The following is a 16,600-nucleotide window of genomic DNA, read 5'->3' on the forward strand; positions in this document are numbered from 1 at the left end:
CTTGAGCATCAGGCCCTTTCCTAGGGCACTGACGGTAAGTGGGGAGGAGGAGCCCGTCCCCACCCCACTGGTCTCACCCTCGGCCCCTTTGCCCGCCCTCACCGCCATGGTCCGGCTGCCGTGCAGACTCTGGATGGCCGCCTGAGCTTCCCCCTGACTCCCAAACTTCACAAAGGCACAGCCTGGGGCAGGATAGAGGGATTGGGTAGCTCAGGCCACAGGGGCCAAAGGGTCATGTGGCCCAGAGAGAGGCAGATTCACCAGGAAATCCCAGGGTAGCTCAAGTCACCTTTACTGGTGCCATCCGGGCCTCGCAAGACAGTGCACTCCTCAATATGGCCAAAGGGCTGGAACAGGCGTCTGACGTCCTCCTCACCCTGCTGCTTCCCCAGCATCCCCACAAACAGCTTTCGGTCCTCTGGGGACAAATCCAGGAGTGATTTAGGGACCCCAAGTCTTCCTGGACTCCCCAGAGTAGCCAGAGGAACTTAGAAAGGGAGCCATCTACAGCCTAACTCAGAAGAGATGTAGGGGATGAGAAGGTCCTGGGGCTAAAAGGCTGGGTTTCTTTGAGGGGCAGGATGACCTACAGATAGATATGGAGGAAACAAATTCAACCCAGATTTCCATCAGGAAACCTTGGTTCCTGACAAAACCCAGAAAGACTCAGTGTTGCTCTTGTGGAAATTGATTCAGTTGATATCTTTGGTTGGGTTAGAGCCCTGTATGCATGTTTTATATATGACCTTTCTGTTCTTAAAGTTTGGGAAAGGCTATTTTGGATCACTTCAGCCCTGTTAAGGGAGCAGGGCCTCAGAGAAGGCCTTTGTATTCAGACTGGGTCTGGAGAAGAGAAATATACCCTTGTGGGTTAGCCTGATGGCAGTGGGTAGAATCAATGTCCCTTCCTGCTCAGATTGAGGGTTCTGGGTCAAAAAGCACCAGAAGCAGTTGTCTGGTCATAGTGCTTCATTCCCAGACACTGAGCTCTGGAATGATGACTCCCCAACCCCAGCACTAAACTCAATTTGGGTGCCCCCAAAGACCTAAAGAGGGCGGAAAGCTTGGGTTCCTGAGCCTCCAGCATTAGCATTTTCCCACTACACTTTCCTTACTTCCACCTCCACCACTTCCCCTGACCCCTTTCCTTACTTCCCACCTCCACCACTTCCTTCCCTCACTGAGCTGCCAGGGCCCTCACTGAGCCCTGCTGCCTCCTTTCTGACTTCCCCTGTTCTCCTGCCCTGATCCCTCTCCAGGGAGAACAAGTTCTGCCGATAGACCTGGATGGCTACCTGAGAACAGGTCTGATACCTCTCTGTGTCCACCCTTCCTCTGCGAGTGGCAGAGATGCCAGGAAAGGGACTGCATGCTGGGCCTGTGTCCCTTGAAGAAAGCTAGAGAGCTGGGGCTGGAGACCAGGGCTTAACTGCACATCCAGCAAGTCAGGCCTCAGGAGCACTATTCAGGAGCCTGGGGTAGAGAGGTCCAGTCCACAGGGCCTGCTGTCAAAGCCCTGCTCTTTCCTGCATCAATGTAAGGCTCTGAATTTGGGATGGGGGCTTTCTCTAGGTGATACAAGTTGGGAAAGAAGAAGTGGATGGGAATCTGGCTCCAGGCTTTACCTTCAAGGTCCTGGAGCCCAAGAAAACCTATCCCAAACTCCTTTACTCCTTAACAAGAATGGCTAAGCCGATGGGGGTCCTTAGATCCTGGGCACAAGGGAGCATGGCTGGTGAGGGTCAAAAGGAAGTACAGACTGCCTGAAGTTAGCAGTGGAAGGAATTTTCAACAAAGGCTATGTATGTGTCTATATTTCACCCAGATGGTGTGGGGTTCAGCCTAGGATGCCCTGGGTACCCTGAGGTGTCTGTCAATGCCATGTCTGTATGGAGGGTGAGGTTACAGTTTATGTAGGATAGGCATAATGTGTTTCAGTAGAATTTTTCCAGAGAATTACTGCCCAGCCATCCTGAGGGAGAAGAGATGGATAATGTACTTGTGGCAAGAATTCTAGAGGAGGCGCTGACCTTCTGCGGTGAGAATACAATTTGGTGAGTGTGCTTCACTTCTGGGAGTGTTAGCCATTGGAACATATCACTGGTTTCTCAACCTTTTAAAAAAACTGGAGCCCTGGCCGGTTTGGCTCAGCAGTTGGAGTATCGGCCCATGGACCAAAGAGTCACAGTTTCAATTCCGGTCAAGGGCACATACCTTTATTGCGGTCGGTCCCCAACCCCCGGTTGAATTGCGTGGGAGGCAACCAGTCGATGTGTCTCTCTCACATTGGTGTCCCTCTCCCTCTCCCTCTCCCTCTCATTCTGTCTGAAGATAAATGAAAAAATATCCTTAGGTGAGGATTAAAGAAAAAAAAAAAGCTGTGGAATTCATTGTTCTAATAAAATATTAGGATGAAATTCAAAATATAGGAGAAAAGCAAAAGTGCTCTTGAACAAAGTCAGAAATATGTGGTGTGTGTGTGTGTGTGTGTGTGTGTGTGTGTGTGCGTGCGTGCGCGTGCTGGAGTTCCTCTTGCTTCATCTTCCCCTAGTGCCCCCTAGACAGAGCTTCAAGGAAACTTCTTTGAAAACTACTGACCTAAAAGACAAAGAACAGAGTTCCAGAGGATGTATAAGAGATCTGTGATCATCTTATTTAGGAACCTGAGAAAACAGGAAAGGTCTCATGAATCTTTTGACAGTATAATGTTGGTGGCTTTGCCTTTTCATCAGAGGACAGGCCTCATTTGGTCAGGGAATCAAACCTCAGAAGACTGTGTCATTGGTCTGAGTTAGGACACTTAAGTGTGCCCATGTGGCTGCAGAAGGCCCAGGAGGGGTTGGAGAAAATCCTAGGGTCTCCACAGTCCTAAGGCTTAAAGGGGCTTCATGATGCCCTAATTTATAGTGCAGCTGTGTCCTTGGGAAGGGTCTACAAGATAGTGATTGTACCTAGGTAAGAAGTCATGCCACATGGACCAGCATTCAGATAGTCCTAGGTAGGGAAAGAGATGTCAAGGCTAAGATAGAGCCCCCAGGATAGGAAAGAGAGTTGTGTGGACAGTAGTCTGACCTTTCATCTGCTCTTCCTCTTGTTTTTTCTGCAGATGGTTGTCAGTTCAAGGTCATGTCACAGACAACAAAATTCTATGATCTTTCTTTTCCAGTGAGAGTCTCTCAAGTTACAAATTTCCATTTCCATTACAATGCATGGGCTCTATGGTTCTGGGCTACTGGCTGTATAGAATTTGAAATTGAAATGAGGCTAGGGTACAGGCTGGGCTCTGTGCTGCCTGTTTCCTAGGTATCACCTTGAATCCTAGTATTCTCTGCCATTTTACAGGGAACCGAATGGTGTTTGGCAGGAGGATGATCTGGGTCACAGTCACTGTAAACCTTAGGTGATTCTGAAATGGTGGGATACATTTCTTAAGAGACCTGGTGAAAGAGACGTATAAGCTAGACCCCTGAGAACAGTCCCCAAATCCATAGCCCTCAAGATTTGGAGGGCGGATCAATGACCCCAGGGAGAGATAATGATGTGATTTAGCTGAGATAATTCAATTTCCCCTAGGTCAAACTCCACCAGTTTGGTAAAAAAATAAATAAATAAAGGGGGGGGGGAGTTTGTAAGAGGTAGGTCAGAAATATCTGAATAAAAGCCTCCCATGGGTGGTGGGAGGATAGGTCCCTAGAAAGACAGGAATATTAAATAGGGAGGCTCAACCTTCCTGAAGTGGGAGGAATTGAAAGATAGCATCAACATGGAGCTGAGACAGAGTTAGAAAGACACACAATTAAATGGTATAACTGCATTTTCCTGTTGGCAACCAATGTGTACTCCTTGCTCTTCTACCAAATACTTTTTTGAAACCAAACCAAGTTTTTTGGGCCCAAGAGTCCCATCTCCATGAAGCTGGTCATACAGCAAATGAGGAGGTTGAGAGTACAGGGTCAGTCCACTCCATCTTCCTCAGGAATGGCACCAAGATGCTATTCAAGGAAAGAGGTCTTGCCTCAAGATGTCCCAGAGGAATTCCTGAGGTGCCGAAGTTTCTGAATTCTGAGTTCCTCACGCTCATTCACCTCTATGTAGGATATCACAATTGTATAAACAGTGTAGGGGCAAGGTTTCAGCATTGGGATACCAACCACCAACCTCCAAATACATCCTAAAAATACTGATCTACCTTTCCTTCCAAAGACCAACCCAGGAGGTTCTGCTGGTGGCAGCATTTGGAGTAAAGCAACTCTCTCCTAATGTTTTTAGGGATAACTGAAACATAAAGGAGCCAAGGAACACTGGGAATGAATGTGAAGGAAACATCTAGGGCAAACAGTCTTCTGGCCAAATCTGATGAGCATCAAGAAGGGCTTTAATTGCACAGACACACATTCCTCCTAGAACTAATAAACAAATTAAGCAAAATTGCAGAATACAAAATTAACAAACAAAAGTCAGTTGTGTTTCTATATACCAGTAGTGAACAATCTGAAAAGGAAATTAAGAAAATAATTCACATATAGTAGTATCAAAAAGAATAAAATACTTAGGAATGAACTTAACCAAGGAGGCAAAAGACTCGTACCCTGAAAACTACAAAATGTTGCTGAAAGAAATTAAACAAGATACAAATAAATGGAAGACAGCCCGTTTATGGATTGAAAGACTTGATATTGTTAGATGTTAACACTACCCAAAGTGATCTACAGATTTAATGTAATCCCTATCAAAATCCCAAAGGCATTTCTTGCAGAAGGAAAAATCCATTCTAAAATTCATATGGCATCTCAAGAGACTGAATAGCCAAAGCAATCTTGAAAAAGAAGCAAGTTGTATCAGTGTGCTCGGTTGAGTGTTATCCCTTGCACTAAAAAGTTGCTATTTTGATTCCTGGTCAGGGCACATGTCCACCTGACTGTTATAAAAAACAAAACAAGAAAACTAGTGTTGTTGGCAAGGATGTAGAGAAATTGCAACCCTTGTGCACTGTTAGTGGGAATGTAAAATGATATAGTTGCTGTGAAAACCAGTAGGGTGGTTCCTCAAAAAATATATAGAACTATCGTGATCTAGCAAACCAGTCTGGGTACATACCCTAAAGAATTGAAAACAAGATCTCAAAGAGATATTTGTGCATTCATGTTTGCTGTAGCATTATTCATAATAGGAAGCAATCCAAATGTCTATCAACCAATAAAAGCATAAACAAAAGGTGGTATATACATACATTGGAATATTATTCAGCCTTTAAAAGGAAGGAAATTCTGGGGAGGCAGGTGTCTAGGGGGAAAAAGAAGAAACATCTGTAACAAAAATAAATTAATAAAAATTGAAAAAAAGAAAGGAAGGAAATTCTGACATATGCCACAATGTCGATAAATCTTGAGGACATTATGCTAAGTGAAATAAGCCAATCACAAAGACAAATACTGAATGATTCCACCTATATAATGAATTCAGAGTAGTCAAACTTGTAAAACCAGAAAGTAGAATGATAGTTCTCAGAGGCTTGAGGGAGGGTGAACAGGAGTTACTGTTTAATGGGTTCAAAGTTTGAATTTTGTAAGATGAAAAGTTCTGAAGATTGGCTGCACACAATGTGAATATAGTTAATATTACTGAACTGTACACTTAAAAATGGTAAAGATTGCCCTGGCCAGTTTGGCTTGGTGGTTAGAGCATCGGCCTGCAGTCCAGAGAGACCCAGGTTCGGTTCCTGCTAAGGGCATGTACCTTGGTTGCAGTTTGTCCCCGGTTCTGGTTGGGTTGTGTGGGAGGCAGCCACTCAATGTGTCCCTTTCACGTCGATGTTTTTCTCTCTTTCTCTTCCTCTCTCTAGCCTCCCACTCTATCTGAACAAAAAATGGAAAAGTGTCCTTGGGTGAGGATTAAAAAAAAAAAAAAGGTAAAGATAGTAAAGTTTGTTATCTCTTTTTTACCACAATTAAAAAATAAAAATAATTTTTAAAGAAGGTAAAGATAGTGAAGTTTGTTATCTTTTTTACCACAATTAAAAAATAAAATAAAATAAGGTAAAGAAGAGCTTTAAGGATGGCTAAGAAATAGGGAATTAGAACAAGGAAGAACTGTGTCATCATTCTAATCCAGGAGAAACAGGTGGTGAACAAGAAAGGTAATCCCAGGATGGCATCTAGGTTCCCTTAAAAGAGAATGATCTTTCCTGGCTGGTGTGGCTCAGTGGTTGAGCATCCACCCATGCACCAGGAGGTCACCGGTTTGATTCCCAGTTAGGGCACATGCCCAGGTTGTGGGCCCAACCCCCAGTGAGCAGCCAATCAGTATTCTCTCTCATTGATGTTTCTATCTCTCCTTCTCCCTTCCTGTCTCTCTAAATTCAATAAAGAAAAATAAAAATAAAAAAGAGAATGATCTCAGCTTCCAAGATGCCTTTTCTTTTGTAGGTTGTACACCTGTTCCTGAAGGGCTTGTAAGAGTGGCCTAAAAGTGTTACAGCACTCAGCTCTGGGTGTCTGAGTCAAGCTGAAGGAAACACTTCTTTTTACCTTTGGAGGTAGAATGCATTTCAGGAAGTGAAATGTTAACTTGAGTCAAGTCTTAAATGGTACTGTGAAACTTATCCAGCTAGGTCTTAGTCGGAAGAACACTTTTTAGAATTAAATAAGTATAAGGATCAAAGACAGATATCAATGTGAACTGACTGATAGAATAGTAGTTGTGAAGGTTCATATTTGATTTCAGTCAGAGGACATGTTCTACTATAACGAAATGCTAAAAATTCTAGCTCAAAATTTAACTTGAACTTAAAGTTTAGTTGTTAAACACTGAATAAAATAGAATCCTAGGAAAATTTGGAAAAGATGGCTCACCTAGTTAGATAATAATTTATGTTTAGTACTCAAAATATAAGCTAATATTTAAATAAGCCCTTGCAAATTCAGGCAGAAATTACTTAAACAATTATAGGATGGGTTGATATGAAGATAAATAATTGGATTTCGAGTTAAAACAAATTTCAAAATTAAAAATGAGATGCCTCACCTCAGAAAATGTTTAAAATTTTAGTTAAAAAATAAAATTTTAGCCCTGGCTGGTGTGGCTCAGTTGGTTGGGTATCATCCTGTGCACTGAGGGATTGACAGTTCGATTCCAGGTCAAGGTATATGCCTAGGCTTCGGCTTGATGCCCCCCTGGGGGGCATATGGGAGGCAGCTGATTGATATCTCACTGCTCTCACATAGATGTTTCTCTCCCCCTTTCTCTTAAAATCAATAAAAAGTCTTTAAGAAAAGTGAAAAGAGTGCATGGATTGATTAGTTAACCTTAGAAATCTTGGATACAGACATATTTGCTGAGCAAAAAATATAGCAAAGTTGGGGAATGGAACAAGCAGAATAATCACCGTTGTGATTTATGACTTTATTGATTTTATGCTATGAAATGTGAAAGAAAGAAAAGAATATACTGGAGTTCAACGATTTTTGAAGATTTTGTCTTAGGGCTGAAAAATGCTTTTCTTATGAGATTGGTACTTATCATTTATTTTTTTTAGTACTTCCATAGTTGAAATACTGTAAGTTAGGGGAAAAAATCAACCATAGTCTTCATGCTGAAGAGCAAATAAAATAGACCTATTTAGTTACCATTGTCTGAGAGATTTGGGGTCTCTAGCTCTGACCTCATATAATTTGAGGTTAACATTTTGAAATATATGAACCTTGAATTTTTATGCAGGCCAACATTTTGATGTTTACATTCAAATAAACCCAAATGCCGAGGGAAAAATTTTAGCACTATGTATATTTATGGTAGAAATGAGAGTCTTCAGTATATTAGGAGATAATTTTATTTAGGAACATTTGATGTATTTTCCTTTAAGAGTATACTACTCAATGCCCCAGGATATAAAATATAAGAATGGAGTTTGGAGTATATGAACTGTGAATTTAGCTGCAGAATTTATGGCAACTGGCTTGGAAATATTAAATATAGTCCATAAAAACCTGGATGACTACAAGGCTGGGGATGTCCATGGAAGAAGAGAACCCTTGCACTTTCTTTTCTTTTCTTTTATCTTCACCCAAAGATATTTTTCGATATTTTGTTCAGATAGAGTGGGAAGGAGAAAGAGAGAGAGAAACATCGACATGAAAGGGACATATCGAGTGGTTGCCACCCACACAACCCAACCAGGGCTGGGGACAAACTGCAACGGAAGTTTGTGCCCTTAGCAGGAACCAAACCCGGGTCTCTCCAGACCGCAGGCCAATGCTCTAACCGCTGAGCCAAACCGGTCAGGGCACCCTAGCACTTTCTATCAGGCAAATCCTTTTGTGTTGCTACTATTATTGCATTGTAAGCATTGAATGATACTTATGTTACCGATATCTTCTAAAAGTAATACAATATACAATGTGGTTAAAATATAGTTTTCTTTCTTTTTTTGTTACTCTTTATCTGAGAATATATATATATATATATATATATATATATATATATATATATATATATTTATCCTCACCCGAGGACATTTTTCCATTTTTTGTTCAGATAGAGTGGGAGGAAGAGAGAGAGAGAGGAAGAGAGAGAGAGGGGGAGAGAGAGAGAGAGAAACATCGATGTGAAAGGGACACATTGAGTGGCTGGCACCCGCCAGGGACAAACTGCAACCGAGGCACGTGCCCCTAGCGGGAAGAGAACCCGGGTGTCTCTGGACCACAGGTCGATGTTCTAACCGCTGAGCCAAACCGGCCAGGGCTAAGAATATTTTTTTCATTGATTTTTTTTAGCTAGAGTGGAAGGGAGGGAAGGAGAGAGAGAGAGAGATCAATTGGTTGCCTCCCACACAACCCCGACTAGGGTGGGGATCCAACTAAGGTGGGGATCTGACTTAGGTGGGGATACTATCTGCAATCCAGGTACATGTCCCTTGACCGGGAATCAAATCTGTGACCCTTTGTTCCATGGGCTGATGCTCTAACCACTGGGCTAAAATGAAGGTTATTTCAACCACAAACCTCATGTCTATTTATTAAAAATAAGAGAAATACTACTCTGTTGCATTGGCATAACAATTCAAGAGACAGAATGTAAAGCAACCATTTTTTGTGTACAGTAGAATAATCCCGTATGGCAGATGAAAAAAAATGGAAGTATTTGGTCCAAAGAAGCAAACCTGATAGGTTTGGTTAGACACTCATAGTGCTGGTTCACTTTAAAAATTGAGTTAGGCCCAGCCAGTGTGGCTCAGTGGATTGAGTATTGTCCCATGAACTGAGAGGTCCCAGTTAGATTCCCGGTCAGGGCACATACCTGGGTTACAGTCTCAATCCCCAGTAGAGGGATCACATTGATGTTTCTAGCTCTCTCTTTCTTTGAAAGATCAATAAAAACATATTACAAAAATTGAGTTAGTCCCCGGCTGGTTTGGCTCAGCAGTTAGAGCACTGTTCCACAGGACCTAAGGGTTGCAGGTTCAATTCCTGGCCCTGGTTGGGGTCACGTGTGAGGCAACCACTTGATGTGTCTCTCTTACATTGATGTTTCTCTCTTTCTCTCTCCCTCCCTCTCTTCCACTCTATCTAAAAAAAAAAAAAAAAAAAAAAAAATCAATGGAAAAATATCTTCTGGTGAGGATTAACAACAACAACAAAAATTGAGTTAGTTGCCAACATTTAATATAATTAAAATGTAAAACTTTAATTAAATCATGACAGTCTTGCCCATTTAGGGTTACTTACCTTACTCCTATAGCATTTGAGTTGGTGATCCCTGTTTTATAGGAAGAAAAATCTAATACTCCCTTCCAGAAGAAAACAGCAGAATTTTGGCAGATTATACTTACCTTGATACCCCTTGAATTATGTCTACTTTAATATCAGTACTCTTATCAGATATAGAAATCATTATTAATAATCTGTAAACTAAGGGATTTAATTTAGGAATAATAAAAATACACAGGCTTGCCCTGGCCGGTTTGGCTCAGCGGTTAGAGCCTCGGCCTGTGGTCCAGAGAGACCTGGTTTCGGTTCCCGCTAAGGGCGTGTACCTCGGTTGCAGTTAGTCCCCGATCCTGGTTGGGTCATGCAGGTGGCAACCACTTGATGTGTCCCTTTCACATCAATGTTTCTCTCTCTCTCTCCCTCTCCCTCCCACTGTATCTAAACAAAAAATGGAAAAATGTCCTCGGGTGAGGATAAAAAAAAAATATGCAGGCACACAGGTTCAAATATATCAGGACAGCTGTAACCATTTGCTCTGAAGGTTTATAGAATGTTTGGGATGATAGAGATAAGACATGAATGGGGCAGGATATCCCACATTAGTGTCAAATGTTACATTTCAATAGCAAAATCCAATACCATTTTAAAAGTTGGGTGTCTAGCCCTGCCGGTGTGGATCAGTGGTTGAGTGTTGACCCATGCACCAAGAGGTCACTGGTAGTTCAATTTCCGGTCAAGGCACATGCCTGGGTTTCAGGCTTGATGCTTAGTAGGAGGTGTGCAGGAGTCAGCCAATCAAGGTCTCTCTCTCATTGATGTTTGAACTATCTCTCTCTCACTCTCCCTTTCTCTCTCTCAAAAATCAATAAAAAATAAGATAAAATAAAAGTTGGGTTCCTAGAGCATTAGTGTCTGTTAAAATTCATCAGAGAGCTAAACTCACTTTAGAAGAGATATATGATAACATTGACGAAAATGAACACATTTTGATTAGTAACAAGATTATCTAACATAGATCAGTTGGTATAAAGTATTTAAAAATTATAAAGGTCCCAAACTTATGCCTCCTCTCTCTCAGATATGTAGCAGGGAACACTTGGAAACTTGGAGTGGGAGCAGGAAGGAATTGAGGGATCTTGTCATCCAAACCTGCAAGAGGGATTATTCATGGATGCATTTGGAGTATATTCTCCTTAAGACTCATTACTTGTCAAAAAATATCTGTGTAACATGTAACTACTAAAATTATGAATTCTACTGTCAGGCAGACCTCTTTTCAGCCAGATTTGCTTTTCCTGATCTCTTGAGCTGCTCTGAATATAAACAGGTATTGAGATAGGATGCTACATACACAAAAAGAAGAGAAAAATGATAAAACTCAGGCTGATGCCACTGGTTGGGGTCCAGGTGCCCAGGACATACTAGCTAGACCAAGCAGAAGCACTATTGGAATGGAGGCTTCCATCGTGCAGTTGCCCTCACCCTGACAAGTTGTGCTGGACTCCAAAAAGCACAGCACAATGAACTTAGTTCCTGAACCAGACTCTAAGTTGCATCATGTTCTTCTCAGCTCTAGACATGTTATTCTCTTTGCCTGAAACACTGGCTCCCCACCCCCTCCTTTTTCTATCAACTACTTCTTGTTCATCCTTGAGGTTTCAGCTCTACCTCTGGGAGTCCATCTTGACCTTCCAGACTAAGCTATGTGCCCTTTGTTTGTATCCCCAGGACTTGAAAAGCATGGATCACACTGAATTGTAATCAATCGTTTACTTGTCTATATCCCCTCATCACTCCAGAGCTCCATGAAGCCAAGTGCCAGGTCTGCCTTACTCACATCTGTATTTCTAATGTGGAGTAAGTTACTCAGAAGATGTTGGTTGGATGGTTGAATAAACTGCCATCCAGCCAGTCTGCTTATTAGCTCACTCAGGTACTTTCTGCTGGCCCCTCAGCTGTAGGACTGTCTAGAGTTTGTGGGAAGAGCACAGAAGATGGCCAACAATGGCCTTGATGCCTAACAGAATATCAAGCAGAAATTGTTGGGACAAGTGAACCAGAGGTTTGGTATGTGGCCTGGAACTTCTCAAAGACCTGTCTGGAAAGAATGAGATGGGAATGGAGAATATGTGTGTGGAGGAGAGGAAGGAATCTTGGAAATATCTCTTCAAGGCAAAGAAAGAGATAATAACATCTTGACTATAAACTGAGAATTAAATACCAGATGTCAAGAATCTAAAAGGATGAAAAGGGATTTCTTGGAAGACCCAACTCTTCAATAGAACCATGGAGCTACCAGAGCCCCTTGTACTGAGCATGAAGTCTGAGAGGGTAAGCAAAATTAGTTCAATAAATATCTGTCCATTGGATTCTATTTTCTCTCTTGGGAAGCTTCTTTCTCCTAACGAAACCATGGTTGATCTTGGGTAAAGCAGGCAGAGTCTCATCTAAGGGAGAGAGTCAGCAGACATCAGGAAGGGCTATAGGCAGATGTAAGACCCAAGGGTGAGAAAGACACCAAGAACTGACACCAGATGCTAGCATTGCCTTTCTAGCAAGGAAGCTGGTCAGAACACAGCTGGTTGTCACAAAGCACAGGCTCTCAACCCCTCCTGTTCTTAAGGAGCATTGGTCTTTCTGTACCAGGAAACAGTGCAGCTAAAAAACTTTCAGCCTTTCCATGGTCTTCAGCATAGAGTCAATTCCTTAACATGGTCTACAAAGTCTGTTATTCTGGTCTCATCTTTGACCATGAGTAAGTAGCCAGACAATTGCAGTGAAGGAATGAGTGGCCCAACCCAGAGTGGACTGGGTTCTCTGCAATCAGAAGAATCTGGAAAAGGAGGTTAACACCTTTTTCTTCAAACAAAGAAGAACCTGGAAAAACAGGAATGAATTTTCTCTAGGGACAAGGTGACAAGAGCCCCATTCCTCTATCTCCAGCATCTGCTTAGGCTCTACCTGATTCCCTGGGTCTGGGAACCCTGGGACCTCATCCCTTCCTTAAAAAGATTTTAGAATTAATTTTTAGAAAGAGAGGAAGGTAGAGAGAGAAAGAGAAAGACAGAGAGAGAGAGAGAGAGAGAGAGAGAGAGAGAGAGAGATGGTCTGCCTCCTGCATGTCCCTACTGGGGATTGAGCCCACAACCCAATGCATGTACCCTTACTGGGAATCAAACTGGCAACCTTTGGTGCATGGGACGATGCCCAACCAACTGAGCTACAACAGCCTGGGCTCATTACTTCTTAGTCTGAGCTGGGATACTTTAGCTGTTTCTGATACTGTGCAACTCTGGACCCCACGTGGCCCCTTGACCCAAGGAAGTTCTAGTAATAAACTGTGGATAGGACTGGCTCCAGGAGTGGACCCACCATACCCTACATGGGTGATACCCTGAGGTTTGTCAGGCAGGACATTACCTCCTCGGCCCTCACTGGCAGCCGGCTTCACTTGGATTGGACGGTTCATCTGAAAAACAATGGACCAACACACCCAGTCAGCATGTCTGCCTGGTTCTCGGACCCCTCAGCTTCTCCATCTGTGGACTCTTCAGGATCTAAGCCCTGGATCTTTTGAACCCCACACTCCACCTCTCTCACACTGGGATTATAGATTTTCTCCAAGATTTCTTCCCTAAACCAAGACATTTAGAAGGTGCTTAAAACCTTAAGGGTTGGGTGATAGGAAACTCAGTGGCAAGTTCAGGATAGACTGTTGAGGCTAAAGAGATTCTCTTGCCTTGGGCTCTGGAAAGGAACCATGTGAGGCCTGTCCCTCTGGCTCCTGGACTTCCTTAAAGGCTTTGGGTGGGAGAGTAGAATTGGTATTGCAGATTTGTGGTTTGTGCCTCAAATAGAATATGATTCTAGGTGTCATTTAGATTAAACAATCTGGGAATCAGACTTAGTGCTGTCTATCCCCAACTCTGCCATTTAATGGTTGTATGACTTCCAGTAAGCCACCCTCTCCCATTCAACTTATTAAATGGAGAAAACCTTCTCAAAGCTTCTGTGTCACCACAGTGTCCACCTTTTAGTCCCCTCCCTGTGTCCCCCTTCCCCTGAGGATGTTGCAGTTCTCTAGGGCATCATCCTTGGCCTGCTCATTCTACTTCTCCCATTCTTCCTGGATAATTTCATCCACACCCAGTAGCTTCAGCTACTGTCCCCACAGGGATGACTCAGAAATCCAGTCCACCCTCCCTTCTGGGCATGAGACCCATGTGCCCAGCTACTTGCTCGACATCCTCACTAGAAAGTCCCACTGGCACTTTTCACTCGACAAACCCAAACCAAAGTTCATCTTTTCCCCCAAGTCTGATTCTTCCAGTCATCTAAGCTATAAACCTGAAAAACAGCTTGACTCATTCCTCCATTCCCTCCCCCACCAACCTATTTTACCTTCTAATTCAGGGGTTCCCTGATCAGAGGTGGATAAGAATCACCTGGGAATTATATGAGACTCTCAAGCTGGGGGAATTGTATAATTTTAAGAAAGCTCCTACGTGATGTAAATATACTATACCCCACACATTCCCAACCCCCAACCACCCTGAGAGAATTTGTGACTGAATCCCCATCTCACCTTCCTCTCATGGGTGTTGTGGGGATCACATGAGATAATGGGGAACACAAAGGTCTTTGTAAACTGCCAAGGGCTGGGTACGTAGGATGTGAGAAATTATTGTCGGGGGCAGACATCTGAGTGCCAGGAGGAAAGAAGAGGCTGTCCCAGTCATGAAGAAGGGGTACTGATGCCCATCTGGCCTGAGAAGATGATAATCTGACCTCCTCCTCTCAGGAAATGCAGTTTTTGTACCAGTCAGGGGCCACTTCATTCTCTACCAATGTGCTTGTTGCCGAGACAACAGGCAGCTTCCTGTTACCATAGCCACAAGTGCTACCCAGTAACCATGGTAATGCCCTGGCAGTCACAGTTGAGCAACTTCTTTTGGATAAAATTTGAGGGTAGGGAATGGGGAGGGTTTATTTAAAAAAGAGAAAGGAAAGAAAAACAGGCCAAGCCTGAAACAGTACAGTTTTCCTCTCACCCAAGGCTCAGGTTCTTATCTGCTCTGACACACCCACCCCGCTGTGTGGAGCACCTGCAGTGTACCCTACTGTGAGCGGGCACTGAGATAGCAGCAGGACTCAGGATGCAGTCTAGACAGCATGACAGATCAGTCCAAGCAGATCAGGGAGAGCTGGACAGGTCTGGACTGGCCTAAACCAGGGACCAGGAGGACAGGACCTGTCCCTGGGCATAGCCACCTGTGATTGTGGAGGAGAGACCAAGAGATAGAGCCATGGAGAGCAGAGGCACAGGGAGAGATGAAGAGGCATGGAAAGACAGATATGATGAGGGACAGTAAAAGACAGATCTAGAAAGGGGCAAGGAAAGGGAAATACTGGTAGAGATGGGTAAGAAACAAGTGGATAACAGGTCAGGAAGGAAAGGCAGGGAGGAGAGTGGCAGGGAAAAAAGGAAAGAAGAGTAGAAGCCTGGGGTTGGGGGACAATGAGGGTGAGCAAGACCATCGTTATTTTATTAAATAGATCTCTTAAATAGATCCTGAGAATTTCTCCCTGGAGCCTAGAGTGGCGAGCAATGTGACAGCAGTTGTTTCCATGGCAGTTGTCTCCCCAGGCTGGGTTTTTGGGGGAAATAGAGCTCACTGATGCTCTGGGAAACATCCCTTTCCTCCTCTCCCACTCCCCCACCCTTTGATGGAGAGTAGACATTAGGTAGTATGTACATGTCCTACATGGACCTGGCAGAGTCCAGGAGTCAGAGGCTGGGCACCTAGGCTTTCCACCACTTTGGCATGCTACCAGCATTCCCTGAACTTTTTGAAGATCCCCAGGCTGGGCCCTTCAGGGGAGACAGCAATGACCATGGGAACTCTGTCCTTAAAGTCTCACAGAAGGGAAGATAATGCCACCATTTGCTGAGAGCCTAGTGTGTGCCAGGCCCTTCCTGGGCACTTTACATGCATCATCTCTAAATTTCTTCCAGCTTCTCTGCAAGGTAATACCATCATCCCACATTATACACAAGAAAGCTGAGGCTGAGGGAGGATAATTATTTGTCCAAGATTATATGGTGGGTAAGCAGTTGAGCTGGAATTCCGCCCCCACCCCCCCATTCTTTCTGACACTGAAGTAGATAATTTTTGTATTGTGCTGCCTGACTGTGTTCTTAAGACATGGACACAAGTAATGGGGTACAGAGGGACCACAGCCTTAGGAGGAGGGCAAGGTAATGTGTTCTGGGAGAAGCTGACTCGAGCTGGGGAGGCTGACTCAGGGAAAACTTCATGGAGGAGGCAGATTTGACCTGGGGGATCATTTGCAAGACTGGAGCCATTGGGCCATGTGGAGGCAATGGGAGAAGTAGGGTTGGAAGCTGAGCACCCCAGATACTTTGGGTATGGAGAGGGAGCTGCCAGTCTGAATAAGGAGCAAGGGTTCTGGTGGGCACCTAGCATGGAGGTAGCCAGCATAGAACAAATAGAACAAATTACTTTTGAATCAGGTAGACATGGATTTAAATCCTGGCTCCATCACTGGTAACTTCTCTAAGGTCTGTGAAACTCAGTATCCACATTAGTAAAACGGAGAATCATGACCCTATTTTGCAGGGTTGTGGTGAAAATGACAATGGCTAGATCTTAGTAGGTGCACCAGATGTAATGTGAGCTTCCCCCCTCCCCCCAAAAGGAACAATATGAAACAAAGGTAGGCAGGCAGGGGTCAGATCAGGACAGGTTGTGAAAACCATGACAAGGAATTTTGACTTTGTTGTATTTCAAAGGCAACGGGATCCAGGGAAGGAGTTTAAGTAGGGGAATAATCTCATGAAAGAGCCCATGAGCCATCACTATGTAGAGAAAAGA

The 16,600-nt window shown here is 43.7% G+C and overlaps 1 protein-coding gene across 6 annotated transcripts in view; it reads right to left on the reverse strand.

Annotated features, from left to right (window-relative positions):
• The window catches only part of CELF6 (CUGBP Elav-like family member 6), a 28,600-nt gene that overhangs the window by 2,274 nt on the left and 9,726 nt on the right, over positions 1-16,600 (reverse strand). For all 6 annotated transcript variants that reach the window (XM_036257276.1, XM_036257284.1, XM_036257267.1 and 3 more), the window contains exons 3-5: positions 13,125-13,173; positions 290-418; positions 103-182 (exon numbers count right to left, since the gene is read on the reverse strand). In XM_036257276.1, coding sequence (XP_036113169.1) covers positions 103-182; positions 290-418; positions 13,125-13,173 — 258 coding nt within the window. The remainder of the gene's footprint in view (positions 1-102; positions 183-289; positions 419-13,124; positions 13,174-16,600) is intronic.

Source organism: Molossus molossus, unplaced genomic scaffold (genome assembly GCF_014108415.1).
Source record: "Molossus molossus isolate mMolMol1 unplaced genomic scaffold, mMolMol1.p scaffold_m16_p_1, whole genome shotgun sequence".
In the NCBI taxonomy this organism is placed as follows: Eukaryota; Metazoa; Chordata; class Mammalia; order Chiroptera; family Molossidae; genus Molossus; species Molossus molossus.